We start from the raw sequence: 17,633 nt of genomic DNA, 5'->3' as shown, positions 1-17,633 counted from the left end.
GGGGTCGCCAAAACGGTCACCATCGGCTACCCAACACTGACATCCTCTACCCTCCACCATCGTCTTTGTCACCCAAGAGACACACATTAAAGAAACAATGAGGTCCTGTGGTGTTTAGACACAACGGTTTGTTTGTCTGTCCTGGACAGACTCTAGCTGAAAAGTCCGTCCAGTGTGACGTGGTCTCTTCCACTTGGCTGAAGACAATGTCCACGTTGCATAAACCAGATGGCGTAGAAAAGGGACTTAACTGGCCAGTTGGAGCGCTTGAGGTTAGCTAGGTTTCTTGGCCTCTGTGGCCCTCTGGAAGGAGACTATACCTCTCTCCACTACCTGGTCCAACCAAGCCTCCTGAGCTGTTCCACCAGGTTCAGGCTGAAGATGTTGCTCCGGTTCTGAGCAGAGTTTGAGGTCTCGTTTACAGGAGTACTGTCCGCCAGGGCCCTGCCAAAGCTCAGGCTCCTGAAAGTTCTGCCCAGTCCATGGGAAACATGCGGGGGTGGACGTCGGGAGCGGGTGGCCCTACCTCGCCCGCCTTGGAGGCTTTTGCCGCGGGGGCCGGTGTTGGCGGAGATACCGTGTTCCTTCAACAAGGTGACTAGTCCCATGGGAGTGTCGCGTCCGGAGCTGGGCCGGTCGACGCCAGGTGGGACCAGGGACTCCGGCGGTTGCCTTTGGGGCTCCAGGCTGACTGAGCTCAGGCTCTCGAAGCTCCCGCAAGAGGGAAGAACCGTACGACAAAGACTAAGAGAGAAGCAGAAGTTAGACACGTTACGACCAGCTCAGGGGATGGGGGTAACCAGTCGGGCAGGGCTACCCGGTGGGCACAACACCCCCGAGTCTCTGCTCCTCACATCCCCCAACCACTTGAGTTCTAGAAGTGCCAACAGACCAGCAGGTGGGCTCATTCCCACACAGTGGCCTGCCAGGGAATTGGTACCCGCTGGTGGATATGGGTCCTCCACTCAACCCCGCAATACACTTCCCTTTGCTTGGTGATGTCTTTTTTTTAACCCTTTAGAGTTACATAGCAGATACTTCTGTCTTCTTTTGTATTTACTTTATAGGCGACAAATCATTTGTTCACTTTGGTCCCAGGATAAACCGTCCCTTCAAAGCAGACAGGAGCACTCTTGGGCAGGTGTGTGTGTGTCTGTGTGTCTATGTGTGTCTGTGTGTGTGTCTATGTGTGTCTGTGTGTGTGTCTATGTGTGTCTGTGTGTGTGTCTGTGTGTGTGTCTGTGTCTGTGTCTGTGTCTGTGTGTGTGTCTGTGTGTGTGTCTGTGTGTGTGTCTGTGTGTGTGTCTGTGTGTGTGTCTGTGTGTGTGTCTGTGTGTGTGTCTGCGTGTGTGTCTGCGTGTGTGTCTGCGTGTGTGTCTGCGTGTGTGTCTGCGTGTGTGTCTGCGTGTGTGTCTGCGTGTGTGTCTGCGTGTGTGTCTGCGTGTGTGTCTGCGTGTGTGTCTGCGTGTGTGTCTGCGTCTGTGTGTGCGTCTGTGTGTGTGTGTGTGTGTATATATATATATATATATATATATATATATATATATATAATTTTTTTTTTAAACCAACCGATGGCAAAAAAAAACAAAACATTTTTGTAATAACTAAACCAAATAAAGGGTTTTTGCGATCTTTACCTAATCTCTTTTGGAAACTATTGTATATACACAAGGAGGGGAGGAAGGGGGGAGGCTTATTTTTTTATGCTTCTGTTTAAAATTACTGAAGCCAGATGGAGGAAGGGGAAAGAATAAATTATTTACGGGTAAGGGTTACAATTATACAGGGCTCAGAAATAGAAACGTATTCATTTAAATATATATATATATATTAATAATAATTACACAGTAAAGTAGTTAGTTAATAGTAGTTAAATAGTTTACTTAAATAAGATTAAAGAACCTTGCTAGGGAAGCCAATTATTATGGTCTGTATGTAGAAAGTGAGATGGCCCCACTTATGTCTTTAAAAAGCATAGAGTCACCAACCCATTTAGGGACAGCCGATACAGGAGGTTACAATGGAACATATGGCTGGAATGCAAATGTGACCCAAGCAGACCAGTCCTACCGGGCAGCAGGGGGAGCGATGGGACCAGGCTTGGGATTTCCCCACTCACCTGGTTGTCACCGTGCTGTCTTGGAGCGGGTTCGACATACGACATGTGGTTATGGTGTACGTAGACGGGGTCGGGGGGAGGTTGTTAGCGGAACGAAACACTGGAACGGACAACGAGGCGACGGGTTAGGGCCCCGGGACGGGGGAGGGAGAGGAGGACATGGACAACGCATGTTAGAACACAGAAGCCCGCAGGTGGGTGAGGAGATACAGTGGATGGTCTAGGTCAGGGCGTCTCAACTCCAGTTCTCAAGTCTGCTTCAGCACAGGTGGCTCAATCAGGCCCCAGCACAGTTGGCTCAATCCGAGGCTCAGCCGATTGAGCCACCTGCGCTGAAGCGGGGACATGCTTAAAACCTGACCTGTTGGTGGGACGTGCAGAACTGGAGGTGAGAACCTCTCTGGTCTAGGTGACTTCGGATGGGGTGGATGAGAGGGAGAAGAGCGGTGAAGGGGGTGGATGGGTAGGAGAGAAAGGCACACTCATGGTTGCGATTCTCCTTGAGAGTAGATGGAGCCAACATGGAAGGTTGGACAGGCTCTACTGCGATGGCCGAGGAGACCTCCAATGGGATTTTGGAAGAGTTTGGAAGTTGAGTCAACACTTCCTGCTGTGACTCGCTGATTTTGGGTGGGAGTGAAATGAAGGGTCAAGGGGGCGCCCTTACAGTTGGCACTGTGTTTGGTTTTCCGGTGGGTAAACGCATGGGACACTGGCTTTGGTCAGCAAAGAGGACACTCACTGTTGTGCTTCTCCCTGCGTTTGGACGGTGTGGAGGCGGCCACAGCTTGAATGAGGTCATGTCCACGTCATCCTCCTCGAAATCATTGTGGTTGTAGACATCCTCCTGGTCAATCTCCAGCTCCTGGAAGTCTTTGGTGAGGACGCCGGGCCGGGGGTCCAGAATTCCCCCCATATTGGGCTTGGCCAGCTGCTGCCAGTGAAGGAGGGTCGCTGAACCTGGAGGGCGAGAGACGCAGTCGCACTGACCAACATATAAGGAAGGGGGTGGGGGATGGGGGGGGGGAGGGGGGTCGGTTCAAGTGAAACGTAATTTTCTAGCAATCTCGCGGGCGGAATGATTATGACAGACATATTCTGCGGCGTGGTACAACGAGGGTGAATGACGCCCAAAGAGGGTGAATGGCGCCCCAAGAGGGTGAATGGCGCCCCAAGAGGTGTGAATGGCGCCCCAAGAGGGCGAATGGCGCCCCAAGAGGGCGAATGATGCCCAAAGAGGGCGAATGACACCCAAAGAGGGCGAATGGCGCCCAAAGAGGGTGAATGGCGCCCAAAGAGGGTGAATGGCGCCCAAAGAGGGCGAATGGTGCCCAAAGAGGGCGAATGACGCACAGTGAAGTGCTAGAATAAGAGGCTGGGATGCTCAGGGGAGATGTGAGGACGTACGTCTTCACTGAAAGGGTGGTGCTTTCATGGAATAGCCTTCAGCAGAGGTGGTCGGCGCCAACACAGTACAGGAATTGAATCGTGCTTGGGTTACACATAAGGCTAAATCCTAAATACGGACAGAAAGCCCCAAGGGTTAAATAGGGGTCCGAGGTTTCACAGCCGGACAGAAAAATGAGCAGCCACGGTGGGACCTGCGGTTCTGACCCACCGTCGAATTCTATGTTTCAAAGACACGGAAATAACAAAATCAGTTCTCTCTTATTTTTTGGCCCCTCATTAACGGGACTGGTTTAATACAACCGGCAGTAGCAAAAACATCCCTTCTTCTTACAAGGCAAAGACAGCCGACGAAGATGCCGACTGGCCACCGATAATCCATTACACATTAACGTTAAGGACACTCAAAACATGCAAGGCAATCACTCACAAGCAGAAAGGGTTAAACGCCCCTATGAGATGTCATCAATAAATTGTGCCGCCCTACGTGAGATACCCTACAGATCCCACCGTCCTACCCTCGTACCTTCCAGGGGCTTGACGATCTGCAGCTTCTCCGGCAGGTAGGACCGCGAGCCGAAGGACAGGCTGGAGCTGTCGCTGACCTCCGAGACGCCGGAGTAGTTGGTGCCCGTGGACAGGACGCTCCCGTCGGGGGGTGAGGAAGCCGCTGGAGCCGTCGCCGTCTCTTGGCAGCTTGCTGGCCCGCTCCTCGGACAGGCGGTCGGGGGAGTGCGACGCCCGCTGGGCGCTGAGTCTCTGCAGAGCCGCGGACAAGTCGTGACTGCCCGGAGTGCCGGGAGTCCCCAACATCTTCTCGGCGGCACTGGAAGAGAGGGTTGGGGTTCCTTACAATGCGTCTGATCTCAGACGCGCTCTTAGAGAGGGTTGGGGTTCCTTACAATGCATATGATCTCAGGCGCGCTATTAGAGAGGGTTGGGGTTCCTTACAATGCATCTGATCTCAGACGCGCTATTAGAGAGGGTTGGGGTTCCTCACAATGCATCTGATCTCAGACGCGCTCTTAGAGAGGGTTGGGGTCTCTCCTTACAATGCATCTGATCTCAGACGCGCTCTTAGAGAGGGTCGGGGTTCCTTACAATGCATCTGATCTCAGACGCGCTATTAGAGAGGGTTGGGGTTCCTCACAATGCATCTGATCTCAGACGCGCTCTTAGAGAGGGTTGGGGTTCCTTACAATGCATATGATCTCAGACGTGCTCTTAGAGAGGGTTGGGGTTCCTTACAATGCATCTGATCTCAGGCGCGCTATTAGAGAGGGTTGGGGTTCCTTACAATGCATCTGATCTCAGACGCGCTATTAGAGAGGGTTGGGGTTCCTTACAATGCATCTGATCTCAGACGCGCTATTAGAGAGGTTGGGGTTCCTTACAATGCATCAGATCTCAGACGCGCTATTAGAGAAGGTCGGGATTCCTTACAATGCATCTGATCTCAGACACGCTATTAGAGAGGGTCGGGGTTCCTCACAATGCATCTGATCTCAGACGCGCTATTAGAGAGGGTCGGGGTTCCTTACAATGCATCTGATCTCAGACGCGCTATTAGAGAGGGTTGGGGTTCCTTACAATGCACCTGATCTCAGACGCGCTATTAGAGAGGGTCGGGGTTCCTTACAATGCATCTGATCTCAGACGCGCTATTAGAGAGGGTTGGGGTTCCTTACAATGCACCTGATCTCAGACGCGCTCTTAGAGAGGGTTGGGGTTCCTTACAATGCATCTGATCTCAGACGCGCTATTAGAGAAGGTCGGGGTTCCTTACAATGCATCTGATCTCAGACGCGCTATTAGAGAGGGTCGGGGTTCCTCACAATGCATCTGATCTCAGACGTGCTATTAGAGAGGGTTGGGGTTCCTTACAATGCATCTGATCTCAGACGCGCTATTAGAGAGGGTCGGGGTTCCTTACAATGCATCTGATCTCAGGCACGCTATTAGAGAGGGTCGGGGTTCCTTACAATGCATCTGATCTCAGGCGCGCTATTAGAGAGGGTTGGGGTACCGCAGAATTTCACAACACTATGATAAGTTTCCTTAACCAAAAAAAGCTTGAAAGCCCATTGATCTAATATGTAATTTCCTGCTACTGTGCAGTATATTCCAGTTCAGAGAGACAGAGGGAGCTATGCAACAAGCTCAGAAGATCGTTTGCTAAGAGCCATTAATTAAGATAGTTTATTCTGCACCAGGGAGTGATTTGGAGAAGTGGTTATATGGAGAAGATATAGGGAGGGGTTATATGGGGCAATAGGAGGAGTTATAGGGAGGGGATATATAGGGCAATAGGAGGAGTTATAGGAAGAGGATATATAGGGCAATAGGAGGAGTTATATGGGGCAATAGGAAGAGCTATAGGAATGGGTTATATGGAGCAATAGGAGTTATATGGGGCAATAGGAAGAGCTATAGGAATGGGTTATATGGCGTAATAGGGGAGGTTATATGGGCCAATAGAAGGGATTATAGGGAGCGGTTATATGGGGGTAATAGAAGGGAGTTATATGGAGGGGATATATGGGGCAATAGGAGGAGTTATAGGGTTATATGTGACCGCTAGTGACGATCCCCCCCCCCCACTTACACTGCACTCTCCACCTCTGGTTCTGGTATCAGAGTCCTCTCCTCCAGCATCACCATGCTGGCGTTTTCCGACTCGTAGTGGCCAAAGGGCGGGGTGCCCACACCGCTGGGGGTGGACGACGGTCTCCGTGAGGGAGCCCGAGACCCCGGGATGTTTTGCGGCGACGGGCATCGGGACCTGGCCCTCACCACCTGGTTCGCCGCTTTCACGGTCTCAAAGACGCGCTTGTAGCTCCTGTTGGGGACAGATCAGGAGTCAGAGGGACCATCACCCGTACCCGTGGTTGAGACCTGAGGACCCGTTGGACAGCATCGAGGAGAGAAGGGACACGATTAAAACTCTCAAATGTAGCTCCCTCTTTGGGGACTACTATACCGGTCAAGGGCTTTAACGGCCTTAATGGGTTAATTGTATAGGCTCCCTCAGGTTGCTCCCCTAGCCATCATGTGATGTAGCATGACTATGCAGAAAGGGTAGCCACTCCCTTGTATGTCTTGTGACCAGTGATGTCACTATAGGACGTAATCGAGAGTATATATAGCTCTGCCCTAAGTTCTAGAAGCAGGTTCTTCAGAGTTCTGACTGGGGGCCTCACTGTGAGTCCTGTATATAGGTGTGAAGAGGTGTCCTGTCACCGTTTGTGGTTTTCAGTTAGGAACGTTCCCATTGAGTAAGCGCCAGTAGTAAAGCACCTCAATGGTTCTCACCACTGATCAGGATGTAGCACGCTTTTGGCAAGACGTTCTCGGCACAGTAACTCCGAAGTATGTTTGGGACCGGCCCAATCAGGTGGTCCCTAGTGCAATCCTGATCAAATAGGCATGGAGAAAGTGTGCTGTACACAGTGGCAGGGTCGCTAAATCTGGAGCCTAAAGTGTATGCCACGAGTGTCCACTCAACAAGTAGAGGAGCATTACTCCCATGCAAGAGCCTTCCCATTTGGCCATTACTATGGGTAACAAGTTTAAAGGGCTGTACCTCCCCACCGTGGGGGTAAGAGCTACAAGGGGGATGAAGTCCAGAATTATATAGTTTGGGGCGAGTTCCCGTCAAGTAACCTGCACGTCAATGTCTGTGGTGCATGATTGACGGCAGTCAAATAAAGCACCATTTTGTTTAGAAACGTTCCTGGCGCTATCCTGGTGCCAGCACTCACGCCCGGCCTCCCCCCACCCAGCACCCAGCCAAGGCCTGAGAAACGGACCCCTGCCAGCATGTACAAATCAATCTGATGTGAACATAGAGGTCATTCTCCGACGCTGGCGTGGCGGAGCAAGGTGAAATGTGAGCAAGTACTTTTTCACGCCAAGGGGTGGTGGACCCATGGCGCAGCCGCCCAGCAGAGCTGCTCACGCAGCAAGGGGAATTCAAACTTGAACTTGAGGCCAAGTGAAAAGATACCAAAAGGATCGAAATAGGGGTTAACTCTCGGAAATAAAACACTAAAAGTGAAAAACATGGCATGATTAATGCCGTACGGCAGAAGGATTATGGATGGTGGGAACCTAGTGTGGGCAGCCCGGCTCCATGTCATCATGGATGCTGCAGTCACGCCAACCCCCAGTGCATTCTGGTCAGCAGCAGCCTGGTGTATCTGGATACTCGGGAGGCTCCAGGGCAGGACTCACGAGGACGTGGGCGGTAGGTTGGCTACGGTGGATGGGAGACTCACTTGAGTTCGGAAGAGGCGGTGAAATCCATTCCCCTTCCTCATGGTGCCTTCAATCTCCGCAGCCAAGGAATCCTACCAAAAAGCCAAAACTGTCCATTAAACGCGGCCTGGCGCCTCTCCGAGAGAGCGTGCCGGGATGTGAACAGATCTTGTAGGTCCGCGCATTCGGGCAAAGTAAAGTAAGGACTCCCCACCGCCATCTTGTCTGTTTTCACTTCTTTCTTGTTTTCCCCCCCTGCTCCCTGATATTTAAACCAGAGAGGTGTAAGACTCTGAGACGTCTGCAGCTCCTGACCCTCCCGCCCCCCGCGCGAGTCTCTCCCCTGCCCCTCCTCACCAGGGGAAAGATGTTCAAGGTGCTGTATCGGCTGATGCTGCTGTTGGGCAGGCTCTTGTTCCTGAGCTCCTTCACCTCCTCCTGGACCTCCTGCAGCATGTCCTGGTACTCTGCAGACTTCTCCCGCACGTCCTGCAGCTGGGGATGGGGGGAGGGTTACAGCTACGCCGCCGGTGACTAACTAACATTAATCCTGCACTGAACCATGAAAACAAGTGCGCGTAACCCAAACACGCCGCGCTTTATAATGATGCCGAGTATCTCTACACACTCCAGCCCCATGTAAGGGACGTGCTGTGCTACGTATCTCCGCACACTGATAATGGACACTGGATGATGATGCCGACTAACTATACACCGATAACAAACACGCCGCGCTGTATAATGATGGTGAGTATCTTGACACTTGGTAATGATCACTCCACGCTGTACAATGATGCCGAGTATCGACACACCGACAATGATCACGCCGCGCGGTAAAATGATGCCGAGTACCTTTATACACTGTATCCGAGTGCACGCTGCACTGTAGAACGATGACGAGTATCTACATACAACTCTACGCCTGCCCGGATAGTGCCCACGGGTTACATCCTCACCTCTCTCTTCAGTTGCTGTTGAAGTTCTTTGGCTGCGGACAGGTTCTGCTGCAGCTCCTCGTTCTCGGTGGAGCACTGAGGGTGGGGAGCCTCATTAGTAAGCAGGTTACGGAAGAACACGAGCGCGTTAACCCCCCCCCCCCCCCCCCCCTGCGCTGTGACGCCCCGGAGCCAAGTTGCAGCAGAGAGAGGCGAAACGCGTGTGACCGGTAGAGAACGGAGCGCACCGATACAAACGCCCCCTGCCCTTCCCCATTATCTCTTAGCGTACCGTGCATCCACTGCAGCCAGGCATTCTGGGGTAAATGACATGCAAATGAGCACACAGTGTCACGGCTGGCTTCTGTCCATTATAACATGGGATCCCCTTATAAGCTTCTGCCTGCCGCAATACACAGCTTTTTCAGCACAGCCTTTGGTTACAGAAGGGTAGAGCAGGAACCCCACTCACAGACAGCTGTTGCTGGGTCTCAGAGGGAGGCTGGTTATACTGGCTTTGCCATGTGCATACTTTTTGGGGTTAGTGGAGTAGGAAGAGGTCTCCTCCCTGACCCTCCCATGACGGGGGCGGGGGCGCTGCATTGTGCGAAGGCGCGTGACGAAAGCACTCACGCTGCGACACTTCTGCTGCAGCCGCACGATCTGCGCCAGGAGCTGGCTGATTTCCTCCTGCTGCCGGGCGGTGTCCCTCCCGCCTCCGCGCCAGCTCCTCCGCCAACAGCCCCCACCTGCCGGCTGGCCTCGGCTGCACCGGCGAAAGAAGAACGCGCCACGGTTACGGAGGCGGCGACGGTGCGTTCAATGGCGTTAAAGGAGGGGGAGGGAGAGAGGAGGGAGGAGGAGGGAGGGAGAGAAGGGGAGAGAGAGAGAGGGGGAGGGAGGGAGAGAAGGGGGGGAGGGAGAGAAGGGGGAGAGAGAGAAGTAAGGGAGGGAGAGAGGGAGAGAAGGGGAGAGAGAGAGGGGGAGAAGGGAGAGAGAGAGAGAGAGAGAGAGAGAGAGAGAGAGAGACAGAGAGAGAGAGAGAGAGAGAGAGAGAGAGAGAGGAGGGAGGGAGAGAGAGAAGGGGGGGAGAGAGAAGGAAGGAAGGGGGAGAGAGGGAGAGAGGAGGGAGAGAAGGGGAGAGAGAGAGAGGAGGAGGGAGGGAGAGAGAGAGAAGGGGGGGAGAGAGAGAAGGAAGGAAGGGGGGAGAGGGAGAGAGGGAAGAGGGAGGGAGAGAGAGAAGGGGGGGGGAGAGAGAGAAGGAAGGGAGGGAGAGAGAGAAGGAGGGAGGGAGGGAGAGAGAGAGGAGGGAGGGGAGAGAGAGAGAAAGGAGGGAGGGAGAGAGAGAGAGGAGGGAGGGAGGGAGAGAGAGAAGGCGGGAGGGAGGGAGGCGAGAGAGAGAGGCAGGAGGGGAGGGAGCGAGAGAGAAGGATGGAGGGAGGGAGAAGGAGGGAGGGAGAGAGGGAGGGGGAGAGAGAAGGAGGGAGGGGGGAGAGAGAAGGAGGGAGAGAGAAAGGGGGGGAGACAGAAAAGGGGGGGAGAGAGAGAAAAGGGAACGGGGGGAGAGAAAGTAAAGGGAGGAAGAGGGAGAATGGGGAAAAGGAGAAGAGAGAGGGTTCTATAGTTGGGGAGGGGGGGGGGGGGCAGTTGGTGGAACTTGCCCCAGGCGCCAAAATATCTAGTTCCACCTCTGCCAGTTGGGTCACAAAGTATTGATGTGACGCGGTATAAAAGAGAAGGGTTCTGATCTCTGGACACTCACAGAACTGCTCCACACAATCTAGCATCAGAGCGCCCTCCCGGTCCTCATACTGGATGGTCTCGGTGAGAAGGTGGTCAGCCTGGGAAGAGAGGACGGGATTACGGGGGGGGCCGGGCCGCGGACGAAGGTCAGGGGGTTTCAGCGGTGAAGATCTGGGATCCTCCAGGAGGAGACTCAGAACGTTCCTCACCTCACTCCTCAGTTTCTGGTTCTCCTCCTCCAGGGAGCTGAGCTTCTGCTGCAGGGTGTCCAGCTGGCCGTGCTGCAGACAGAAGGACGACTTGTTGCGACGCAGCCTATCGGAGGGCAGAGAAGGTCGTCGGAGAGAAGGAAACGACCAATGATGGGATGAGCCAATGATAAGGTATCCGAGAATGTAGTGTTTATTCAATGGGTGTTAGGATACATTGTATCTGAGTTCTGCACTCACTGGTTATCCTAATACATTGTATCTGTATGAGTACTGTACTCACCGAGGGTGTCCTAATACATTGTATCTGTATGAGTTCTGCACTCACCGAGTGTCCTAATACATTGTATCTGAGTTCTGCACTCACCGAGTGCCCTAATACATTGTATCTGAGTTCTGCACTCACCGAGTGCCCTAATACATTGTATCTGAGTTCTGCACTCACCGAGTGTCCTAATACATTGTATCTGAGTTCTGCACTCACCGAGTGCCCTAATACATTGCATCTGAGTTCTGCACTCACCGAGTGCCCTAATACATTGCATCTGAGTTCTGCACTCACCGAGTGTCCTAATACATTCTATCTGAGTTCTGCACTCACCGAGTGTCCTAATACATTGTATCTGAGTTCTGCACTCACCGAGTGCCCTAATACATTGTATCTGAGTTCTGCACTCACCGAGTGTCCTAATACATTGTATCTGAGTTCTGCACTCACCGAGTGTCCTAATACATTGTATCTGAGTTCTGCACTCACCGAGTGTCCTAATACATTGTATCTGATTTCTGCACTCACCGAGTGTCCTAATACATTGTATCTGAGTTCTGCACTCACCGAGTGCCCTAATACTTTGTATCTGAGTTCTGCACTCACCGAGTGTCTAATACATTGTATCTGAGTTCTGCACTCACCGAGTGCCTAATACATTGTATCTGAGTTCTGCACTCATCGAGTGTCCTAATACATTGTATCTGAGTTCTGCACTCACCGAGTGTCCTAATACATTGTATCTGAGTTCTGCGCTCACCGAGTGTCCTAATACATTATATCTGAGTTCTGCACTCACCGAGTGCCCTAATACATTGTATCTGAGTTCTGCACTCACCGAGTGTCCTAATACATTGTATCAGAGTTCTGCACTCTCCGAGTGTCCTAATACATTGTATCTGAGTTCTGCACTCACCGAGTGCCCTAATACATTGTATCTGAGTTCTGCACTCACCGAGTGTCCTAATACATTGTATCTGAGTTCTGCACTCACCGAGTGTCCTAATACATTGTATCTGATTTCTGCACTCACCGAGGTGCCCTAATACATTGTATCTGAGTTCTGCACTCACCGAGTGTCCTAATACATTGTATCTGAGTTCTGCACTCACCGAGTGTCCTAATACATTGTATCTGAGTTCTGCACTCAACCGAGTGCCCTAATGCATTGTATCTGAGTTCTGCACTCACCGAGTGTCCTAATACATTGTATCTGAGTTCTGCACTCACCGAGTGTCCTAATACATTGTATCTGAGTTCTGCACTCACCGAGTGCCCTAATACATTGTATCTGAGTTCTGCACTCACCGAGTGTCCTAATACATTGTATCTGAGTTCTGCACTCACCGAGTGCCCTAATACATTGTATCTGAGTTCTGCACTCACCGAGTGTCCCTAATACATTGTATCTGAGTTCTGCACTCACCGAGTGCCCTAATACATTGTATCCGAGTTCTGCACTCACCGAGTGTCCTAATACATTGTATCTGAGTTCTGCACTCACCGAGTGTCCTAATACATTGTATCCGAGTTCTGCACTCACCGAGTGCCCTAATACATTGTATCTGAGTTCTGCACTCACCGAGTGTCCTAATACATTGTATCTGAGTTCTGCACTCACCGAGTGCCCTAATACATTGTATCTGAGTTCTGCACACACGTGAGCCGTCACAGTGTAAGGTACATGCCCCCTGCATACTCACGGGACGGAGGTTGTAGAGACGGGCTCGCTCTCCGTGCTGCTTGTGTACAGATGAAGCAGGTCCTCCCGCATGGAGACCTCATGACGGAGCTGGGAAACCTGAAGAGAGACACACTGATCACACACACACACGGACCCTACAAGAAAGGGGACCCTACACGTGTGTCCTGCCAGCCCCGGGGTCCACCCGTCTCCTCTGGATTCCAGGTTGGGGACGGAGATCCCACCAGACGGGTTTAGGAAATCCCACCTTGTGTTATTTTTTTTTTACCTCTTCTGTAGCGTTTTCCACCTGCTCTTCCAAAAACCCGTTCCTCTCGCTCAGGGCTCGGTTCTGCTTCAGCAGCGACTGTCCAATACGAGCCGCTAGCTCCAGATCTTTCTCTTTCTAAAGAGGGGTTGCACATGAGGGGGGGGGGGGGGTTGTACTCAACACACAAAACACAGGAAGTACTCTCTTCCAAGGGAAGACTACCTGCCCTACATCCAACACCCAACTCAACCTCCAACCCCATTGGGACGAGCTGTGTCCAACAGTATCCCTCACTCCCTCAAGAGTGTAAGCTCTGAGGATCGGCGCCCTCATTAGCTCTCTGTATCTGCGTGCTCATGCGTGTCCTCTCTTGTAACTGTTCGTGTAATATACGCAACTCTGTACCCCCCCCATTTGTACCACGCCACGGAATATGTTGGCGCTTCGCATATAAAATCGACAATAATAATATTCAACCTCCAAAGGAATCCGTTAAAAAAATAAGCTCTCTGGTCTTTCCCTGGTACAGTCTTACGCTGGGCCAACTTCGGTCGTCAAGGGCCACCAACAGGTCAGGATTTCCAGGACGCCCCTGCTTCGGCACAGGTGGCGCAATCCGCGGCTCAGTCGGAGACTGAGCCACGGATTGCGCCACCTGTGCTGAAGCAAGGACTGACTGAGCCACCTGACTTGTTGGTGACCCCTTGAAGACTGTAGCTGCCCCCAGCCCCAGACCACGCACCATCGCAGTAGCCGTTCTTCCGAACAAGTCTCCAGTACGTGGACGTCCCCTTTCCCCGCGGAGATACAAAACACAAACTCTCACCTCTTCCAGCAGACTGGTGAGCGCGTCGATGTCCCGGTAGGTCTTGGTGACTCGGCCCAGCCGCTCGGAACATAAGACTGGAAGAGAGAGAGAGAGAGAGAGAGACAGAGAGAGAGAGAGAGAGAGAGAGAGAAAGAGAGAGAGAGAGAGAGAGAGAGAGCGGAACATGAGGTCACAGACTGGGACGTTGACTCCTACCCTACAGATTAAAGGCTTCAGGCGCCTGTCTGGCGTCTGCTACAGACAAGATGGTTGAAGGAGGGGCTGTTACCAGCTACGAGTGACCCGGGTCACTATACCCACTAATATAGGACTATAGGGGGGGGATCTACAATATATTGTACAACCAGCCTCAGAATTGTAATAAACAACCCTGTTTTGGGCAGGAAACCTACCAAGCAGAAGATGTCCCTGGCTCTCCTTGTTGGAGGACCCGGCAGAAGAGAGAAGAGGGCACTTCCATTGCGAAAGAGGATATCCCAAAATACATGGTGGGTTTTTTTTGTCGTTAGGGAAACGGCGGCCATTTTGAAAGTGGCCCCGAGTTTAGGAATGGGCGGCGTGCCAATAGAAATAAGCCAACATGCAAAGCGTACAACAGACAGGTCTATTTAGGCGCAAGTCTTGGAGAGACGCACAGGAAAGCAAAATACTAATAATTAAATATCACGTTCCCCCCTCCTACCCCCCCGAGCTCATTTTATTAACAAATATTAATAGAGGCTTCGGAATAAGAAGCCGGTATCCCCTTTCTGGTTCAGTTGTCCCAGTGCATCCTGGGAAATCCCAGCCATTGCCCACTGGCGCTACGTGCATCTGGTCACGTCCGAAGTGCTCGCCCCCCCCCCCCCCTCTCTAGGATTGGCGTCTTCCATTCCTTCCCCCAGGACCCTCAGGCGGGCTTCACCACGGAGCTCTGCGAGGGGGGGAGGGGAAGGGTGGAAGGTCGTCCTCAGATGACTGGGACACTAATTGGGAATAATTGGGGCATGACGACAGCAAACATTGGACATGCGCTCCGGGGGAAAGTGAGGGGAGAGAAACGCAGAGGGCTCTGCGAGGGGGATTTAAGCAAAAGTCCACACAGGACTCCAGAGATAAGAATAAACAAAGCATCCGCCATCTTTAATGTATCTTCCAGGGCCTGACGATGCTCACACCTCCTTCTTTGAAGGGGTATACGTGTTTGAAACGTGGTAGCACTGTGCTTGAGTGCAGTAGTCGAGTCCTTTTGACCACAGTTTCTCGGGAAACCATATGAACACGGATTCAAAACCGATGTAAGCGTGTAAGCCACGAGAATGTCACGTAAAGCCAGACGTGGTAGCTCTCAGAAAGCAAACAACAAGTCGTGGAGCTTGGCACAACGACCCATCGGAGGTAAGAGCGGGTCCCCAAGCCGGCTCCCGTTACCTGCCAACTGCTCTGGCGCCCATTGGAGGGACATCGAGATGCCAAGACTGCCCATTGTACCGAGAGGTCTCAGGCGTGAATTCCCCAGGCGTCCAATCCAACCCCCGGGGGAGTCTCAACCCCCCCACCCGCCCCCCAGTCTGAAAAACAATGTCTGGCGCCCTTCACGTTTCAGTTACTCCCATGACCGGGACACTCGCCCCAAAGGGCAAGGTAGACAAATGCCCCCGTCTTTCGATTGCATATGGGATAAGCCCCAGGTTGGCCAAAGCCAATGAAATCGCAAATGCCTTACAATGCGCGGCCCTCCACGTGGGGTTAAAAGAGGCTTTACAAACCGAAATTAATAGCCTTTCATAGGATTGCCTGTACAAGAAATCATTTGCCCCCCTAGACTCTCAGGGGATCCCATCTAGGAGAAATTAACCATCCCCCTAGAGTCTAGGGGGGTGACTAATTTCTCCTAGATGGGATCCCCTGAGAGTCTAGGGCCTAGATTCTCAAGGGATCCCATCTAGGAGAAATAATTTGTCCCCCAGACTCTCAGGGGATCCCATCTAGGAGAAATGAATCGTCCCCCCCGGACTCTCAGGGGGATCCCATGTACAGAAACAATGTGTCCTCGCTGATTTTCGTTGCACACCCAAAATCTAAACAACCAATTAGCATGAAATATCCTATGTACATGGCACCTACATGGCACAGCACACAGTATAATGGATAATTTATTACAAAGTCATACAACTAGTGTGTGTTTGTGTGTATACACACACACACACATATATATATATATATATATATATACACACACATATACATACATACACACATATATATATATACACATATACATACATACATACATATATATATATATATGCACATACACACAAACACACATATATATATACACATATACATACATATACATACATACATACACAAATATACAGTGGTTGACAAATCACCAAAAAATCTACTCGCCACACAAAAAAATCTACTCGCCACCTAGTACCAAACGTGTGCTGCTTGGGCCAATATTTACTCGCCCGGGGGTTAAATCCACTCGCCCGGGGCGAGCAAATGTATAGGTTTGTCGAACACTGTATATATATATATATATATATATATATATATATATATGCACATACACATACACACACACACCTATGCAGCCAGAACAGTTAAGGAGATCACAGGGGCTTACAATCTAAATCAACTGGATCCCACACTGGTGCAATCTCAGGCCACACAAACAGACCGGGCGGGGAGATGGTGTTTAGCCGGGAAGACCACCAATGAACATGGAAACCAGAGCAATCAAACACACACACACACCGGCAGCAGCCATCGGCTAAAGAACTCGGAGAGTCTCAGCTGCAGAAGACAGACAAGCAGCCGACCCAGCCTCACCAACCGCCTGGCACTTATACACAACACCATGCGGTGACTGCGGGTTCACCACGTAAATATACACCTCAAAACTGGGGCAGCCGCACCCCCAGGAGCTTACACTCCAGCCATAAACACACACACACGTAAACCGGGGCGAGCAGGGGGTCTCTCGCCCTCAAGAGCTTACCATCGACTGAGCTGCAATGGGCAGAAGGAATGGCAAAAGTGCGGGGATAATTAATATAAATGGCTGTTTTCCTATCTCCGTTGCCTTCCGCTGTATAAGCGCAGGGTTGCCTTTGAAGTGGGAGTTTGGTGTGGCGAGTTTCCGAACGTTTCCCACTGCCAGGTACCAAATGGATGACATAGGTCAGGATCCCACCCCCCTCCATTCACCTCCGTAGTCGCTATATCCTTGCCACCCATCTACCTTACCTTCTTCCAAGTCGTCGGCGACGGACTCGGAGTCGGTTTCCGAGACGGCGTTCCCGTCGCCTTCGTTGTCGGAAGTGGAGGGGCTGCTACAGAACTCCATGGCTGACCGACCGACCCCCAAAACCCTACACTGGTTCACCCCCCCCAACTTCCAGAAAAAGAAAAAAAAGAATTGCCCCAAATCAGTGGGGTATGTGAACGCCTAACTGGATGTCGATGGGGCAGATGGACCCGAAGACAAGGCAGGTCCCAACACTGCTCATATCCTGGTGCTCCCAACTGCTTGACATGAAGAGATGGGGAGACGGTGGTGTGGGGGAGATGGTGGTGAACCTTGTATTGCGCCGCCCCGACTGTTGCTGTCCAGCCTGCTCTGTGAATCCCTATTTATACCTTGGTAGCTCTGAGCATACTGTACACCTGGCCTGGAAGTTCCTACTGCGGCAAAGAAAGGGGGGGAAGGGGAGAGGCACAAACTCTGAACTGTTCAGTCCAAATTAAAGCGCGTTGCCCTTTTCAGATGCGACGGAGAACAGCCGCCCCCTCTGCTGCTGCGCTAGTGTTTGTGGGTGGTCTTCTGAGCAGTGTTTGTCAGTAGATAGAGATTAATGTAGAGTGATGCGCCCCTCCCACCCCCCCCCCCCCCCGCGTTCCCAGGGGGGTGGTATGCT

The 17,633-nt window shown here is 51.9% G+C and overlaps 1 protein-coding gene across 1 annotated transcript in view; it reads right to left on the bottom strand.

Annotated features, from left to right (window-relative positions):
* Positions 1–380: 380 nt before the first annotated feature.
* HAP1 (huntingtin associated protein 1) overlaps positions 381–17,633 on the bottom strand; it is a 44,717-nt gene continuing 27,464 nt past the window's right edge. Inside the window, 17 exon segments of the mRNA XM_075580420.1 lie at positions 381–744; positions 2,862–3,079; positions 4,053–4,173; positions 4,175–4,352; positions 6,132–6,365; positions 7,804–7,832; positions 7,834–7,875; positions 8,141–8,278; positions 8,740–8,814; positions 9,352–9,432; positions 9,434–9,463; positions 9,465–9,484; positions 10,481–10,559; positions 10,671–10,776; positions 12,642–12,739; positions 12,912–13,028; positions 13,720–13,796. Coding sequence (XP_075436535.1) covers positions 523–744; positions 2,862–3,079; positions 4,053–4,173; positions 4,175–4,352; positions 6,132–6,365; positions 7,804–7,832; positions 7,834–7,875; positions 8,141–8,278; positions 8,740–8,814; positions 9,352–9,432; positions 9,434–9,463; positions 9,465–9,484; positions 10,481–10,559; positions 10,671–10,776; positions 12,642–12,739; positions 12,912–13,028; positions 13,720–13,796 — 1,865 coding nt within the window. The 3' untranslated portion in view covers positions 381–522.

This window comes from Ascaphus truei, chromosome 23, assembly GCF_040206685.1.
Source record: "Ascaphus truei isolate aAscTru1 chromosome 23, aAscTru1.hap1, whole genome shotgun sequence".
NCBI lineage: Eukaryota > Metazoa > Chordata > Amphibia > Anura > Ascaphidae > Ascaphus > Ascaphus truei.
The sequence above is the reverse complement of the archived record's forward strand: the minus strand, read 5'-3'. Positions and strand labels throughout refer to the sequence as shown.